The sequence below is a fragment of the Pimephales promelas genome, chromosome 24 (assembly GCF_988280905.1).
Source record: "Pimephales promelas chromosome 24, fPimPro1.hap1.1, whole genome shotgun sequence".
NCBI lineage: Eukaryota > Metazoa > Chordata > Actinopteri > Cypriniformes > Leuciscidae > Pimephales > Pimephales promelas.
The window spans coordinates 25,701,508-25,721,385 of record NC_142792.1 but is presented as its reverse complement, the minus strand read 5'-3'; the positions used below and the strand labels follow the sequence as shown (position 1 = coordinate 25,721,385).

General features: G+C 39.1%; 1 protein-coding gene across 1 annotated transcript; it reads left to right on the top strand.

Moving 5' to 3' along the window:
* The first annotated feature begins 8,746 nt into the window (after window positions 1-8,746).
* On the top strand, window positions 8,747-12,971 carry LOC120489203 (uncharacterized). The gene is made up of 3 exons (XM_089126781.1): window positions 8,747-9,936; window positions 11,236-11,652; window positions 12,809-12,971. Exons 1-3 carry the CDS (start codon window positions 8,747-8,749, stop codon window positions 12,969-12,971), a joined length of 1,770 nt encoding a protein of 589 aa, XP_088982907.1.
* The last annotated feature ends 6,907 nt before the right edge of the window (window positions 12,972-19,878 follow it).

Here is a 19,878-nt window from a genome sequence, read left to right as displayed (position 1 = left end):
TGTACAATAGGGATTCAGGATAAGTGATAAGTTTGTCTTAGTGATAAGATAGATTCATGATGTGATAACATGATTATATGAACATGATGACCAAAAGCCTATGACCACATCTGTAAGTTTCACTTACCCTAAAACGATAAGTTGAAATGTTTTGTTCTGTGTTTGAGTGACGTGTGCAAACGGGTTCGTCTACAAGTTTAAGTAGGTTACTCCTTCCTGTAGAGCCACATTCCTGCTTAGTTTTTTTCCATGCTTCCAATAATAGAAAAAGCATTCTGGACCAATACAAGAATTATCTAGTGTCACTTCTAATACATTCATTTCTAGCATGACCTTGTTAAGGTCCTCTTATTTATTTTATCTAGAAAATCTGTAAATTACTCTGAGAAATATTTGGCATTACTTGAATGATAAAATCCCCACAGCATTCCTGTCATAATTTCAGACTTCTAAACATTATGACAAATGCCACTTTGACATACACATCAAATCATGCATAGTGAGAGGGATGTGGGTAGCTCTATGCAGTCTCCACCTTTATGACAATTCTCTCTCTCCCACAAACACACGCCATCTCATACTTCTATACACGGTGAAGTGACAACAAAGTGAGTTGAGTTAGACACATAGACCAGGATGAAGGTTTTAGTTGTCCACATCTGGGTTTTCTTACTGGTCCTGAACCAAAGAAACAGGAACATGGCTTCAGGTAAGACAGACAACACTCTTTAAGTAACTTGTGTGTAAACATTAGGGATGAGCGAGTACAGCATTATCTGTATCTGTATCTGTTAACCATATGAATTATCTGTATCTGTACTCGGACTGGGCGGGGCCTAAACCCGGAAGTGGGCCGGGTAGTCTTGAAATGGGCGGGGCTTTAACCGGTATGTTATTTTAAGCATGCAGTTGATATGGGTTGATCAGAAATTGCTATATTTATTGCTGATAAGAAATAAAACTATTTACATGACAGCATCAGCATTGAGCTTCAGATCAATGGTTTTGATCACGATAACAAACGAACTACAGAACAAGTTTTGCAACAATGAATACAACACATGTGGCTGCAATTATGAAGTAAAATGTAATGAACAAGAGTTTTCATCTCAACTACGGCTGATATGGACCAAAAGTCATATCCCGATATATATTTAGGCTGAATTTCGATATACAAAATATATCCCAATATTTTTTCTGCAAAGTGAGAGCAAATGTTCAGTCAAAGCCAAATATGACATGTCACAAGTAGTTTTATTGAAACATGAACATTTGCTAAATTAAATGAATAAATAATAAACAGGTTTCTTCACCTTAGGGCTGCATGATTAGCTATGACCAAAATCTTAATTGCAGATTATTCCCTTGGAATTGTAATTGTGATTTATTAATTGGTTTATTTATTTTGTTAATACAACGTTGGTATGAGCTAGGGATGCACCGATACCACTTTTTTGGAAAACGAGTACGAGTACTTACATTTCAGTACTCGCCGATACCGATACCGAGTACTTAATAAAAAAACAAAAAAAACATGATTTAAATATTTTTATATACGGGTTTTTAGGTCCTTGATTAAATTACTTGGGTAACACTTTATTTCGATAGTCCACTTTACTAACTATAAGTAACTTTTCAATTACATGTCAACTAACTGTCATTAGAGTATTAGTAGACTAGAGTATTAGTACGATCAGCTTAATATCTGATAACACTTTATTTATTTGGTCCCCCAACAGACATTCAACTGACTATAAGTAATTGGCGACTACAAGTAAACTTATTCTCCTAATCCAAAGCCATTCACTTTGAAATTGTTCCACACCAGTGATGCACGGGTTGATCCAAAATGAGCGGGTGCCTGCGCCGCGGTCACCCGCGGTTACCCGCAGTTACGGGTCATGCAAAAATATTTTTAATGATATTCGGGTCGCGGTCGGTCAGGTCGTTTGGAAAAAAATGCCAATTAAACCTTTGTATTTATATAGTACTAGATAGAATTTTCTATGAAATATATAGGCCGAATTTATTTATTGGCTGAATAACTGGCACGAAGATGACACACAAGCTCATTCTAAACAGTTCTCAGTTCTGTACTGGTGTGATCCGAGAACCGCTGTACCTCTGCGTTCGTTACTATACGCGGATGCGCAGTATCAGCAGTATCAACATGTCTCAGTTCAGTGAACTGTTAGAGTTACTGGAGTAAAATATAATTCGGGATATTGGTTTATTTCAACTCGGAGGGACTGTCAGGCATGTCTGAAAGTGAGTAACTGTAGTAACTTGTGGATCAGCACTGACGCAAGACGTGAACTGATGCGAATGATTCAGTTCGATTTAGCGTACTGGTTCGACCAGTTCATTAAAAAGAACCGATTCGTTCACGAACCGGCCATGTCTATGATCACTAGTCTGCAGAGAGATGGAGGCGGCAAGAGAAAAGGTGATAGAAAGAGTAAGTGTGGGAGACATTTACCGAAATAATGAAAGATGATGACCAAAGTGCTGCCTTTGTTATATGTAGGCTACGTCTTCTTGCGATGCTGTGTTGTTACACGTTTATGGCCCAATGACGCTACGATGAGCATGTACTACTTTTAAAAAATACGGTCAGGATTCAGGAAGAGGGTCGGGTACAATATTTTCTTACTTTTTTTGCGTCCGAGTAGCGGGCGGGTAGTTGAAAACGTTGGTAGTGTGCGGGTTGTTTATACATTGACCCGCGCATCACTGTTCCACACGGCTGACATGTCTCCCCATCTCCCCGCTCTGAGCTGCAGCCAGAGCCTGGGGGGTGGGCACGGGCCTGTGATTAACCCATTTCTCAGAACATGGTATCGGTCCCCGGTATCGGGGGACTTTTAACGAGTACGAGTACTTTAGAAAATGTGGTATCGAGGCCGATACCAGATACCGGTATCGGTATCGGTGCATCCCTAGTATGAGCCATTACAGTCATTTAAAAAAATATAAAAAATAACACAAAGAAAAATAGGGGCATTAAGGGGTTAATATAGAAACGACAGTTACCATGGTGAATAGTGAATACACAATACTAACAAGAACTGTTTATGAAACATGGAAACTGCTCCTGGTGAATAGAATGAAAATCATAACTGCATTGCTTTTATTTTGTGTAATTTACAACATAACGGTGTTGCATGCTCGTATAGTTTCTTTTGCACTTTATATACAGTGAGGCGGTCCAGCGCGCGCCGCCGCATTTGCGCGTGCAATTGAGTGTGCGCTACGACTAACGTTACAGTATAACGGCTGACAGGACAGAAAGTCCGTTTTGCTGAGGTGAAAGACTTTATTTCATAACATAACATGCTTTAATCAAGCACGCAAAGTGGAAAAGGAGTGGCTGGGGCGCGGGGAGCAGTGCAGAGAGCTCTGGGTCAGCACTCAGCAGCTTGCTTGGAGCAAGGATCACAGCGCAAACCTGAACTAAGCCTATATCGATATGAAATATGGTCTAATTACATATCACATTTAAAAATATATATATTCTTTATATTGATATATCGCTCAGCCTTAATCTCAACATAACTTTTTTTTTTTTTTTTTTTTTTATCCGAGCACAGATATTGACTCGTATTACTCGTATAATATTCGTACTTGACAAAAGTGCTTTATCCGTACCGGATACTCGTTTCAGCCGAGTATTCGGCTCAACTCTAGTAAACATGTTCTGTGACAAACTACACGTGGAGGGTGGGGGGCATTCAGTATTCCTCAAAATTAATAAAAAAAGTTAAATGCAAAAGCAAATTACACTTCACTTCACTTTATTAACCAATATCCTTGCTGCTGATCTTCTATTAACTAATTAAACCATACTAATAAGCAAAAATTACTTTAGATTTAGAAATAAGTATGTTAAACTGTATCCTATTGTTTTTTAATCCGGAATGGCAGCATAGTCGAAAGGTATGTGCCCTTTCAAGGGAACTCGAGCTGCATCGAGACGCGGTGGGAACGCCCTGTGTGATTGCGTCGTGACGCAAGTGTATAATCAGTCCAATGGAAAAAAAATGTCATAAGCAGGTGACGTCATCGACCAGGAAGCTATAAAGCACCCCTTGAAAACAGAACACAGCTTATGTGCCTTCAGCAAGCGATCTGTGTTTTCTGTCCTTTTCATATTTATTGTTGTCTGACAAGTTGCAATATATACATTATATTATGGCAAAAGAGACTAAGCAAGCTTTGTGTTGTTCCCTGCCTACGTTATATCACGGGTGGGTGGGGACACACACATCAGCTTTCTGTTGCTGTTTGGGAGTGGAGCATGTCAACAGTAGGTTCTCGAGGGGGCTGACTGTGGGCATTGCAAGAAGCTATCCATGAGGGCGCTCTGTTCCCGCCGGGCGTTCTTCGAGGAGAACGGTTCGGTTTGCATCCCCCCGCGGGTCCCGCTGTTGCAGAGACACGCCGGCGCCTCGCATTTCGCAATTCACAAACAGATCTAACAGCTTTCACTTGCCAGATCCAGTGTTCTGCGATGTCCAGTTCCAATCAATTGGTATCGTTAGTGTTTTGTGGCAATGCAGAGAGCAGACAATACAGAGGTTATAGTCTAAGTGGAACCTGCTCCCAAATACACTGACTTTGCCACCCTTGGACTTTCACCCAGAGAATGATTTTCTTTACTTCCTAATTGCAATACTACTAATACCCTTAAGGAAACACGGGCTGTATACAATTCAACTTATAAAAGGGACACCAACACCACCTCCTTCGGCTCTCAGCAACTGGAACACAAACACACACGATCAAAAGGGGATTCATTAAAAAAAAAAAAGAATCAATATAATATTTCAATGAAAAGAACAGGAAATTGAACTGAAGGAAATCTCCAGTTGAACCAGCCCAGTTCCTGTTCCTATATATATAAAACAGATGAATCCAAAAATAAAACAAATAAATCCTTCACCATGTAGCCTACATACCGATCAAGCAGCGTTTTGTGTCAACCCTGGAAGAAGCAGTTCAAAGGGTTCAAACAGTACAGTTAGCTCTCTGTAACATCATAACTTAGATGCGTTGAATGACAGGGTGTAGGACTAGCCTGCCAATACATAATACATAATAAACACAACGGCAGCTGATAATAGTGGAATAAGTGCAGAGACAACAGAGAAGCTACTTTACCTGAAGCGGAGCAGCAAAACAACACGGGAGCGAGTGACCCGGAAGTCTGTACTGTGAAGTCGCTTGTGGGCGTTCGTGGTGCTGTTGCTCTAATGTTATTGGTTGACTGCACAACTGGCCATATCTATACAAAATACCATCACAAGTGATACAGCAATATAATTTTAATTTGACTTGGAATAAATTATTTTTAAGGCTAAAAAGAAAACGTATGCTGTTGGGAGAGTGTTTTTATATTACCACAGCAGTGTTCGGTGGATTAAATCATTTACTAGATTAACGATTGATCAATCAACAAATTAAACTCACTCATACTGTCATAAATTATTAAAACATCATTCGAATTTGACAGTCAATTTTCTTGTCCCTAATAGTCAACGTAATGCAGGTGAAATTGTAAAATGAACCACAGCAGTACTAAACGTGGATCATAAAATTACAACACTTGAACTATAACGTATAATATGACTATAACTTGAATAATAACGTATAATGTGTGAATTAGACTCACTGACACTGTCAACAGTTTATTTTCCATGCATAATTTTATTATCCGTGTATGTGGTTACCGTGAAATCATCCTCTAACTCTTTCTGACAGTGACGCGTGAGCTCCACTGAAAATATTCATCTAAACAGATGATGAGCAAGCAGGTAGTTGAGGCTATCTCAGGCTATCAAAGGCTGTTTTTCCATTGGATTGATTATACACTTGCTTCACAACACTTGCACAAAGGGTGTTATCGTTTGCCAAAATATAACTTTAGTGGTTATTAATCAAAAACAAACAAGCAAGCCCAGCCCAGTTGAGAAAAAGTAACACAAAAGTAATGTAACTGGATAAATATTGTAATGCATTACTTTAAAAGTATAAAGTAACTTTCGCCAACACTGCTTGAAAGGTTCAAGTCCTCATTTTATATATTAAAACATTATGACAACCAACTGACTACTGGGGACATTTTACTGGACTTCACACTTATAAATTTGCCAAACCATGCTTTTATTTAAATGTAGTGTTTTGTGATGGGTAGCTTTCATGGTTGGGGTTTGGTTAGGCTGATATAAAATCAATGGGAGTCTGTGCAAAGTCCTCACAGTAAAACAAAACAAATGTATCTAAGTTGTATCTAAGATGTCATCTTAGATACAACAAAGAGAATGATTAGGGGAAAATACTAAATGGGACAAAACAATTATCAATGTAAGGGAATACATTTTGCCACAGCTATGAAGTTGACTTAAATTCTGTCAAAATATGTTTGTTTTTTATACATGGTGTTTATTTGGATCACCAATTATTGCTGTTATTGATGTTGTCATGTCCTGATAATTTTAAGATCTGCACACTCTTTGGGTCTTATGTCTTTCAGCCCAGTGTTCAGGACCCCCAGTGCTCTGCTGTGCTGGAGTGCATAACAGATGTAGCCGTGGGTGTTACTGTGATGAGGCTTGCCTCTCATTCAATGACTGCTGTCCTGACCACCAGCAGACGTGCATTCAATGTAAGGCTTAAAGGGATAGTTCACCCCAAAATGAAAATTAAGTCAATAATTACTCACCCCCATGCTGTACCAACCCTGTAAGACCTTGTTCATCCCTGTTCATCTTCGGTACACTAATGAAGATATTTTTGATTAAATTTGAGAGGTGGATCACTGCTACATAGGCTGCCTAAGGCAGTTTTTCCCAACCCTGTTCCTGGCGGCACACCAACACTGCGTGTATTCTTTGTCTCCCTAATCAAACACACCTGATTCAACTCATCAGCTCATTAACCCATCTGATTATGAGCCGATGAGTTGAGTCAGGTGTGTTTGATAAGGGAGACAAAGAATACACGCAGTGTTGGTGTACCGCCAGGAACAGGGTTGGGAAACACTGGCCATAAGGGATTGAAAATTGATGGCACAGAAAGTCAATAAAGAAAATGTTTAATTATTCCATGTGCCTACAGTGGCTTTATCAAGTTTATCAAGCGACGAGAATACTTTTTTTTGCGGAAAAAACGACTTTATTCAACTATACCTTTTCTTCCTTGTAGGCCTGAGACAAGAGTTCAAGAGATTTCCACGACGCATGCCGAGAACTGAACTAGAAAGAGATCGCAGTTCTCCCGTATGCGTCGTGGAAATCTCTTGAACTTTTGTCTCAGGCCAACTAGGAAGAAAGGGAATAGTCGAATAAAGTCTTCTCTTTTTTTTGGGGGGGGGGGGGGGGGGTTCCTGCACAAAAAGTATTATTGTCGCTGGGAATATTTATAGAGGCCCTATCATAGCATTTGAAATGTTCCTATTTTTGTTTTGGGAGTTCCAAAAAACAGTTTGACGTGCATGCAAGGATAAAGAACACTTTATTTGTCTTATAATACATGTTTATTTTTACCTGATTTGCTCAACGACTCCCAAATGATTCGTTCGACAAATCATTTTCCCAAACACCTCCTTTGAGTGACGCGAATCTGAGGCAATTGGTCAAATGATCCAGTCGGTTGTTATTGGTAAACCGTAGGCAGAGATTGTCGGAAACGTAACACCCATCACCATTAATGGATTATAGCTTGTCAAGGGTTGTATACAGTGTATGAACAAACGTGTCAGAAAAAGTCCAGTTTCCACACGGTCCCTTACTTGCGTGTCCGTCAAGAGCAAGCTTTCCCGACGAAACTCGCATTGCGGGGGCTTTTGAGGGGCAGTGCTTATTATATAGAAGTCATATTTGGCTAAGTCGTTTAGGAGGTAATTGCCATTTTTCAGTGAATGTCTGAGGAATATCAAAAACAAAACTAACTTTACCCCGCTTAGAAGATGCGCGGAGTGTACACAACACACACAACAGAATATAACTATATTGTGCATGCTACAGAAAACATAACAGCAAACATTATTAATAATACTTACAGATTGTGATTCGGAGGAGGACGAACCTGATCCATACACTGGATACTGAGCCCTCCTTCGGGAACAACCGGCTTGCGAATCCACATTTGAATTCATTTATGTTTTTGACTGATTCGTCATTAAAATGATGAGAACACAAGGTTCGGGCTATACTGTTGTGGTATCGTTTTGTAGTGAAGTTTTATTCTTCACAACGAAACAGCTAATGACTCGTTTAAAAAACAATTCATTTTATAGACTCAGAGTCGACTCTCACTTTTGAAAGACAATAACTTTATATAAGGTGCACTTTCAGATATAAATCTTTGCAGGATGTTTTCATTCCCTTAGAGCTATAGTCCACACTACATGAACAGTCATTTTCAAAAACCCATGATAGGTGCTCTTTAAATATCTTCTTCGATGACTTTCTGGGCCGACAAGTTTCAATCCCTTAGGCAGCCTATGGAGGAGTGATTCACCTCTCAAATTTAATCAAAAATATCATTTAATTTGTGTTCCGAAGATGAACGAAGGTCTTACGAGGTTGGTACAGCATGGGGGTGAGTAATTAATGACTTAATTTTCATTTTTGGGTGAACGAACCCTTTAATAATCACAACACAAAACATCCATCCAAGAAGTCTTAATACATTTTTTAAAGTGTTAAAAATCACACCACTCTAATGCCACAGAATCTAATTGTATATGATATTCCTAATTCTTCTCGTCAGCAGCAAATGCAGCAACAACGACACAGGACTCACCAACTTTGTCAACCTCATCATCTTCATTGCCAGATACTTCACCCTCATCATCTTCATTGCTAGATACTTCACCCTCATCATCGTCATTGCCAGATACTTCAACCTCATCATCTTCATTGTCAGATACTTCACCCTCATCATCTTCATTGCCAGATACTTCACCCTCATCATTGTCATTGCCAGATACTTCACCCTCATCATCTTCATTGTCAGATACTTCACCCTCATCATTGTCATTGCCAGATACTTCACCCTCATCATTGTCATTGCCAGATACTTCACCCTCATCATCTTCATTGCCAGATACTTCACCCTCATCATCTTCATTGTCAGATACTTCACCCTCATCATTGTCATTGCCAGATACTTCACCCTCATCATCGTCATTGCCAGATACTTCATCCTCATCATTGCCAGATACTTCACCCTCATCATCGTCATTGCCAGATACTTCATCCTCATCATTGCCAAATACTTCACCCTCATCATCTTCATTGCCAGATACTTCATCCTCATCATCTTCATTGCCAGATACTTCACACTCATCATTGCCAGATACTTCATCCTCATCATCTTCATTGCCAGATACTTCATCCTCATCATCTTCATTGCCAAATACTTCACCCTCATCATCTTCATTGCCAGATACTTCATCCTCATCATCCTCATTGCCAGATACTTCACCCACATCATCTTCATTGCCAGATACTTCACACTCATCATTGCCAGATACTTCATCCTCATCATCTTCATTGCCAGATACTTCACCCTCATCATCTTCATTGCCAGATACTTCATCCTCATCATCTTCATTGCCAAATACTTCACACTCATCATTGCCAGATACTTCACCCTCATCATTTTCATTGCCAGATACTTCATCCTCATCATCTTCATTGCCAAATACTTCACACTCATCATTGCCAGATACTTCATCCTCATCATCTTCATTGCCAGATACTTCATCCTCATTGCCAGTTACTTCACCCTCATCATCTTCATTGCCAGATACTTCATCATCATCATCTTCATTGCTAGTTACTCTATCTTCACAAACCTCAGCACCATCATCATCTTCACAGTCAACAACCTGTCCAACATCTTCATCATCAATAGCCTCATTATTATCAGGTGACTATTTTAACTATTTTAATAAATAATATAAATTGGCTGTATACCACATTGTGTATGTATGCTTGTTACTGCATGATTTTTATGTGAGATGGCATATTCTAGGTTAGGAAACCAACAGTAGTTATTTAACCACTAGAGGGCAGAACATATTAAGACATGACAAAATGTACAATGGCATTGGTGTGTGCATTTTGAAGTCAAAATAAGATGCAATGATGGCCAAACTCTTGCCATAATTATGGAAGACATAATTATAAAGTTTTTCTGAATGACGTCAGCGACTAGTCGACGTCGACTCGACTTTGATGTCATAACAGTCGACTTCAAAAAATCTGAAGTCGTTCAACCCCTAGTAGCTACAATGTAAAGTAGGCTATATACAACCATAAGATGCATATTATGTGTCTTACATTAAAAACTTCCAAACTCGTCGAAAAGCAGAGTCGCTGATTCTGATATTTGATATTTATTTTTTAATGAAGTTTGCATCATAAATTGGTGACTGTTGTCCTGACATGCATACAATGTAATATTCAATACTCTCAAAACAAACATTTATCCGAGAAATCTTAATAAATTTAAAAATCACAACACTTTAAAGGGTTAGTTCACCCAAAAATGAAAACCCCGTAAGACTTTTTTCGTCTTCGGAAAACAAATGAAGATATTTTTGATTAAATTTGGTAGGTGGATCACTGCTACATAGGCTCCTAAGGGATCGAAACTTGACGGCCCAGAAAGTCAATGAAGAAAATGTTTAAGTATTCCATGTGACTACAGTGGCGCAACTATAAGTTTATCAAGCGATGAGAACATTCGAGAACGAGACGAGAGTTCAATAGATTTCCACGACGCATGCGCGACAACATGCGTCGTGGAAATCTCTTGAACTCTCGTCTCAGGCCTACAAGGAGAAAAGGAATAGTCGAATAAAGTCGTTATTTTTGTTTGTTTTTCTCACACAAAAGTATTCTCGTCGCTTGATAAACTTATAGTTGAGCCACTGTAGTCACATGGAATATTTAAGCATTTTCTTCAATGACTTTCTGGGCCGTCAAGTTTCATTCCCTTAGGAGCATATGTAGCAGTGATCCACCTCTCAAATTCAATCAAAAATATCTTCATTTGTGTTCCGAAGATGAACGAAGGTCTTACTGGGTTGGTACAGCATGGGGGTGAGTAATTAATGACTTAATTTTAAATTTTGGGTGAACTAACCCTTTAATGTCAAAGAAACTGTCTTTATGATTTTTTAAAAGTGTTAAAAATCATCTTCCTCTTTCTTACCATCATCAGCACATTCACAGCCTTCATCACCATCTTTAGCAACATTACCATCATCAATATGGACGGCACCACACTCGCCAACTTTGTCATCCTCATCATCTTCATTGCCAAATACCTCATCATCTTCATTGCCAGATACTTCATCCTCATCATCTTCATTGCCAGATACTTCATCCTCATCATCTTCATTGCCAGATACTTCATCCTCATCATCTTCATTGCCAAATACCTCATCATCTTCATTGCCAGATACTTCATTCTCACCATCTTCATTGCCAGATACTTCATCCTCATCATCTTCATTGCCAGATACTACATCCTCATCTTCTTCATTGCCAGTTACTCTATCTTTACAAACCTCAGCACCATCATCTTCCTTAGAGTCAACAACCTCTCCAACATCTTCATCAATAGCCTCATTATCAGGTGACTATTTTAACTATTTTAATAAATAATATAAATTGGCTGTATACCACATTGTGTATGTATGCTTGTTACCGCATGATTTTTATGTGTGATGGCATATTCTAGGTTAGGAAACCAAGTAGTTATTTAACCACTAGAGAGCATACTCAATAAGTAGGTAATTAATTTAAATACGTACTTACTTAACGAGCGCGAAAAGAGTAGGTACTTTATAGCCAAATCTTGTTGAGTATGAATGCGATCCGGACAACTGCCAGGTTGACGCTATTATCTGACCTACATCTTGCTCCTTTTGTGGAAGTATTGTTGAGGAAACAGCTGCCTATTTATTTTGTGAATACAGTTGGGGTTGATTTAAGTTATATTTTATGTGACCCACAGTTTTATCCTTGGACTATAACAATAACATTTTTATTAATAAACCCCCAAATCGTCATCTCTTGAATATGTTGTTAATTTCTTTATTTTATACCCAAAAAGTTTCTCCTTTTAAGAAGTACTCTGGCGCAAAATCAACCTTTGGTCTAATAAAACATTAGTACCTACTCAACCATTTGTTTTCATGATAATCAAATGTATATAACACCAGTAAATGGGGGCATATAATAAGTAAAAAGTTATCGCTAGTTAATACCACTAACAGGGCTCAAAATAGCTCACACTAACACAGTAACATAATGAGGGTCCCTAAATGCAAAACGAAGCATTGAGAACTTTGTAAGTGTACAGACCGTTTAATAAGATGATACTTTATACAGTCATGGTCAAAATTGATGGCACCCCTGGTAAATATGATCAAAACTGGCTGTAAAAAATAAATCTCCATTGTTTATCCTTTTGATCTTTCATTAAAAAAAATTGGAAAAAAATCTAACCTTTCATTGAAGTAAAATAATTGAAAGTGGGGTGGAAATCACATTATGAAATAAATGTTTTTCTCCAAAACACATTGGCCAAAACTATTGGCACCCTTTTATTAAATACTTTTTACAATCTCCTTTTGCCAAGATACCAGCTCTGAGTCTTTTCCTATAATGCCTGATGAGTATAGAGAACATCTGACAAGAGATCAGAGACCATTCCTCCATACAGAATCTCTCAAGATCCTGCAGATTCCCAGATCCATGTTGATCCATGCTTCTTCTCTTCAATTCAGACCACTCATCAGGTCAGGTGACACAGATGATAATGACGATGAACAGGTGGTTAATGAGGGAGTGAGTTCAGGTGAGGAGACAAGAAGGATACTGGCGGTGCTAAAGACCTCTCAGGCGGCCGTGGCGGTAAAGGCCCTTCAGGCGGCCGGGACGAAGACATAGGCCCTGGCCCTTGGGGTGAATCCCCAGATTAGGGACAGTTGTGACGTGCACAGTCTCAGGTTGAACAGGCGGGGCGTGAATACTCTCAGACTGGGCGGTCTCGGCGGGACGAGACTCTGGTTGGATGGTCTCGGCGGGATGAGACTTGGGGTGGGCTGCCTCGGCGGGACGAGACTATGGCTGGGCGGTCTTGGCGGGACGAGACTTTGGCTAGGTGGTCTTGGCGGGACGAGACTCTGGCTAAGTGGTCTCGGTGGGACGAGACTCTGGCTGGGTGGTCTCGGCGGGACGAGACTGGTTGGGCGGTCTCGGCGGGACGAGACTCTGGCTGGACGGCGATGGTGTCAGACCCTGGAGGACAGACAATGGGCTCAGCTGGTGTTACTTTGAGGAATGAACCGCAAACCCAAAGAGCTCTGTCCAAAAACTCAGAAAACGGAAATCGTCTTCAAGCAGCAGTATCTGGGCTAAGGGATCATCCAGTCCTCTCCAGAACTAATGAGGTGAGGACAGGTGACACAAATTATAATGACGATGAACAGGTGGGTAATGAGGGAGTGAGTTCAGGTGAGGAGACAAGAAAGATACTGGGTAGTGTAGTGAAGACTAAGACAGACAGGTGCAGTTTCTGTTCTGACCAATTGCGTTGGCGAAAGTGAATTATATAAGATCCTAAAATGTCTAGGCATGCCTGATGTTTCCCACCAGGTTTTTCATGTCGATGGTGTGTAAGGAACTTGGTTATAGGAATTATAAATAATCAATAATAACTTGATATGATTGATTATGAATATTTGGGTCAGTTAATTGAATTAAAGCAGCTCTATGCAGTTTGTTTACCTCAACTGAATATGACTAATATGACTATTTTCGGGTTGAATGTTGGGTGTCTCGACCTCCCCCCCCCGTTGCCTGTGAGCCGAACACACTTGCAACTTTGAAGTCGTTGTGGGTTCCGGCAGTGGCACGTGGAAGTTGTTTGAAAGTTATCTTTCTCCCTGACCACATGGCTAGATCGGTCAAGGCCTGGTGCCCTGGGGCCTGTTGAGGCCATGCCGAGCACCCAGGAGAAGTGAGGAAGTCAGAAGAGTGGGTGATTGGAGTCGTTGTTGGTCGGAGTCCTGGTTCCAAACTCCTGAGATTGTCCTTGGTTCTTTGTGAGAGAGTCTTCTATCTCCTGCATGAGCCCATATCTGGTTGGATCAAGGCATGATGGGCCCTCAGGACCCCCGTGGAGGGGGAGGGGTTTCCCCAGTATCACCAGAAACAGTGTTTGCGGCTGGATAAAAAAAAAAAAACCAAGAGTGGGATGTCACATGTGGACTGTCTCTTATAAAGCCTGAGAAAGATCCAAACCCTAAGGGTTGACTGGACCAATAAGCATGGTGAAATGTCCGAGTGGGAAGGTTGCTTTAGTTGATTTACGAGTCTTTGTCCCAAGTGTGGTTATACCTTCATCAATGAGTTTCATTAACCTTTGTATATAATGAATAATAATAAATGAATAATGAAAAATAGTGTGTGTCTGATGGGTCCAGACCCTACAGATTCTACAGTTATTACGGTAATGTTTATTTTCTTGTATTTATTTTCGCAGGTCTGTTGTCAATTTCGATGAAATTACAATGGCTCTAGCCTTTAGCCATTCTGATGGACTGATATACTTTAATACATATGGATAGGTCCAGATCCAAATCACTGTATGCTTCCATGTCTTTTTTTGTGCAATAATCTTCTTCTTGTCTGTTTTAGTTTGTAATACTTGCACTGAAAATGAGACTTGCCAGAAGAGAGGTGGTGTCTATGGCTGTTGTTGCTTGCAAGGACAAAGACCAAATCCTGAAAACTTTGGTAAGTGTTCCCACACTTGTTGTGTATTTATACATTAATATGAGAAAAAACACATATTTCATTCACTCAAGTCACATTTTCACAGTCTACACAACAATCTGCTCTTTTTCATTCTGTGGAATTGGTTAATTTGGGTCCTCATGTGTTCATTTCTGCATGTGCTCAACTGCACTTACAAGACCCACTTTTAGGAAACCAACACATGTCCTTCTGTCGGACTACGTTGTTTATGCTACCAGTAGCTTGAACTTTTATTCAAATATTAATCCACAGAGGTGTGATATAAACAAATAATAAACACAAACAGTAGTTTGATAGTTTTGCAGTTGTCATATTAAATGTGAATTAAGAAAAATCTCTGTTTTGGAGAAAGATCTGTATTGGTATCAGTATTCTTATAACTAACATCATAGTGGATGGCGTAATCAAGACCATCAACACCCCCAAAGCTTGCTAAGTCCTGTATCTTTTCCTGGGTTGACATTTCATTCAGTAACGTTAGGGAGTGATTTTGTTTATTTGTTTCTCCTTCTTCGCGTGTGGTTTGAACCTGTACTCTTTCAGAATATTTGTAATGTAATTATGTAATTTTATAAAACATGGATTGCAGAAAATTTCCTTTTCAAGAGTTAATAGATATTTAATCACAAAACATGGGTCACCAATCTAGAGAAGAGATAGAGAAGAGGCATTCGCCACGGACCCGCCGCCCGTAGAGCACATTTAACCCCTCGACCCGCTCCGAGCATGCGAGTCAGGCGCTCTAACAAGGAAGCTAAAGACTGCATGTATATAATCTTTGCAATCCTTTATCTGCTCAGATGCTGTGGAGTCTTGTGTCAGCAGCACCGGCTCCATATCTCTATCCCGCTGCCAGCTCTTCGAATCTGGTTTTTATCTTGAGCACCTGCACCTAAATGACCCAAACTGCACAGGAACCCTCGAGGATGGCAGACTTGTGTTTTATTTCGACAATAAAGGCCACGTATGTGGTACCACTCTGATGGTAATGATCTTTCCATTGCTGTTTCGTCACTAGAGCTGCTAATGAGATACATATCCATACTGAACATACAGTCCAATGTGTGTAATGATTAGTAAATTGTGCCATTGCTTGAAATGTACATTTATTCTCCTCCTCAGAGCAACAGGACTCACTTCATCTACCAAAACTCCATTCAGTCTAACCCGACGGACACTGACCACCGCATCATTTCAAGACAGATATGGATGAACATGACATTTTCTTGTGCGTACCCTCTGATCCAGACCATATCTATGCCCGTGGCTTTCCGAGCCGAAGGCGGGTAAGGGTTCTCAATATCTTCTGAAGAACAGTGTGTAGGATCAGACTATAGATCATTAGCTTGATTCAGGCTGAAAAATGTTGATTTCTGTCATGTTTAGGAACAAAATGTATGTTACACTAGTCAGATTTCATTGGTGATCTCAAATATGAAATTTATTTGTAAGCTTGGCAAACTCTTTTGGAGAATTTGATGTTTCCACATTCGAAAAGATAGGAGCTGCACTTGCGTGCCCGAAAGGTGTTTCAAAGATGGCCGCCAAATTAAATGACTGGTCTTAGAGTGACTTTGGTAGTATTCAGACAATCAATAATATTAACACTTTATATCAAGGTTCCATTGGTTAACATTAGTTAACTACATTGCTTAACACAAACTAACAATGATAAATACTTCTAATGCATTTATCTTAAAGGTCCAATATGTAACTTTCTTGGCGACAAGAGGGCGCCGTTTCCAACAATAACAAAGGCGTATTTTTATGACGCTGGGACGAGCTGAATGATGGGACTTGCTGTCAAGCTGATGGATCTAATAATGTTTATGAATTAGTGAAAATCATGTTTTTTTAACATACAGTGGTATGAAGCAGATCGCGATTGCTAATAAGAGACACATATCGCACGCAAGTCCCGCGGATATAAAGGAAAAAGGACATTTCATCCTATTGAACTACACGGATTACTCCAAGTGCTGGATTACTCACACAGGTGAGTTTATTAGACGAATTAAACTTGTGAGGGAAACGCAGCGCTGGTATAACGTTACACTATCACACTAAACGGCATTGAACTGTGTTGAAAGTTATAATGTAATTCTATTTGTTAGTTTGTTTGCTATACGAAACTAGCAGCTAGGTCAACATAAGAATAACATACTGACCATATTCTAACATTTCATCATGTCAAGCTAACGTTATAACATTGATTTGTTTCATGAACATTTGCTCACCTGTCTAATAAAGCTGTAAAGTCGTGACTCGTGAAGTTCTGTCAAGTCCAAATTAGTCACGGTCGCTAGCTCTCTGTCGAGTGGAAGTCAGCCTCGGTCGCTGCTCTCTGCATCTCAAAAACATCACGCTGATATTGATCCTCATTTTAGTTCTCCTTGTTTGTCCCAAAGTCTGCTTGCCATGGTCTATGTTTGAACGAAACAAGAACTGGGTAGGTGCCGCTAAACGTTACTCACTATAGACGGCTGCATTTATGAAAAAGAAACACCTAACCATAAAAAAATTCTAACAAAAGGTTTCTCAGCTGTTTTTTGTTGTATTAGGTGTCCTAAATAACATACTAAAAGTTTACCAAAGTTTGACCACTAGAAAGGTGTAATTTTCAAGATGGCGTCTAAGATGGGCAAGAAGCCCTTAAAATATCCTTCATTATTTGACTTAGCAAAGTAATATTGGTGTCTAACCCCATTTTTTCTGGGTCTATGAATCCATTGAACTTGTCTAAATTGCACTGACATGATTACAAACTTATGGAATATATGATTTTGTGAGATTACTGTAAGGATTTATCTTTGTTTGGGGTGAACCAGAGATGTAAACCATTTAACCTGTCATCTTATTCCTACTCAGTACGTGTTTTTGGACACATACCCTTTTTTTGCTGAAACACAGACTTTGCATTCAAGGTAAAAATTATTGCACCCAAAAGTAACTTAAATTGGATTTGTATAACTCTGATCATAAAAAAATCTGAATTAGCCCGAACAGAGGCCTGTGTGTGAACCCCCTAAAAAGGTCACTTATTTCAATTTGAATAAGGTAATACATATGCAATGCATCCTCTATAAATGTTTTTTGAGTATACAGGGGGCATTATACTAAACCCAACAAAATTAAATGCACAATTTTCAGCAATTGACATTGTTGAATTAGCTTGAGGAAAAATTACACTCCAAATGCAATTTTGACCATGAGTCATGTTGTTATAATCCAAGAAACTTGCCCCATTTGCTGTAAAAACTTAAGAGATGGCTCATTACCACCACTGTGACTTTATTTCTGTTATACATCTACAAAAGTTATTGAGATTCAACAGAAGTTTCGACGGCAATGGTCAGTGTTTGCTGTAGTTGGGCTCTTGACCCTTTTCACTTAGTTTTGTTAGTTTTTCTCTGACTATTCCGACATTGTGTTTGTAAAGTACATTTGTTATTGCCTGAGAAAAGCTGTTAACAATATGTTGAGATGATGATGTAATCAAAATGTTGTGACCTGATAGACTGAGTCTAAATCTTTGACAATATGAGTGATATTGTGTTTTTGCATTGATGATTGTAGCCCTGAGTTTCAACAGTTTGAGATCCAAGAGCAATATGAACAATTTTGAAAATTCACTGGAGCTTTTATGTTTAGACACACAAACATCAAGAATCAGCATATGAATCACATCAATGGTGAAAATAAACAAACTAGTGAGTGACACACAGATCAAACCTGAACATCACAAAACAAGCTATTACAGTCATAACAAAACAGCAAAATAAAAGCAAACAGGAAAAACAATGAAAATTACAGGACAATTCAGCTGCATAATTTATTCATACTGCAATGCATTGTGGGAGCCATGGATGCATTTTGATTGGTGTCTCCCATCATGCACTGCAACATGAATCTATTGTGTGATTGCCACCATTCTGGAGATTCATATGTAGATTCTTGATATCTGTGTGGGATTTTAAAACCTTCAGATTAGTAAAGCACTGCTGGAATTAGCTACTGTAATGAAAATGAATAGAACCTTTGTATATTCAGTTTATAATGCTGGCTGAGTGAATCAAGCAACTATAATATTTAATTTATAATAATCATTTAAACATAACCATCATGACCTGGGCTGTGTTTCCCAAAAGCATTTTAAGCCCAACCTGATCGTAGAACAATTGCAACCAAAAGTCTGTACGCTCAAATTTGGCTTTCAGGATACACAGCCCATGTCATGGTTTCTCTTGCAGTAACACATGTGCTGTGTAAACGCAGAGTTAGAGCAGCCAGAGAAAAAGTAATGTTAAGAAGCAAAGGGTCAAGAGCCCAACTAAAGCAAACACAGATCACCATAATGGTGACATGAAACGAAACATTCCATAAAACATCATCATCTAAACTTCTGTTCAATACAAATAAGAATGTGTGTAGATGTATAACAGAAATAAAGTCACAGTGGTAATACTAATTACAATAACGTGTAAAGGCTCGAAGTCAGTAGTTCTTGTGTTTCTCTTTTTTTCTGTTCCTGTTTTTTCTCTTTCCTTCATTGATTCTTCTTATTAACATCAGGTGTCACCACTAATGGCCAAACATCACTTAATTAATCACTTAATTATCTCATGAACTTCAACACTGCTTCAGTGTTCATTTTTAACACCCTGGAGTTGGACCTATATGTACACCGAGAGTGTATATATGTACACTGGGGATTTTGCTGTGTACTTAAGGGAAATTTTACTTATTTTTCGCATAAATATGCTTGTAACCAATTGCTTTAATATATAATTGTACTTGAAGTCACTTATCTACCATGCAAATATGCTAATTATAATATTACATGGCCAAAACATGGTCTAGGAGGAATACAAAGGAGTAATGGTCATTTTAAAGACCTGACGGCCGCCATTTTGAAAATGGGGCCTTTCTTGGAGTCAAACTTTGGTAAACTTTTAGTATGTTTTTAAGTACATCTGATACTACTATAAACCACTGAGAAACCTTTTGTTAGAATTTTTTTGGGGTCAAGCCATAT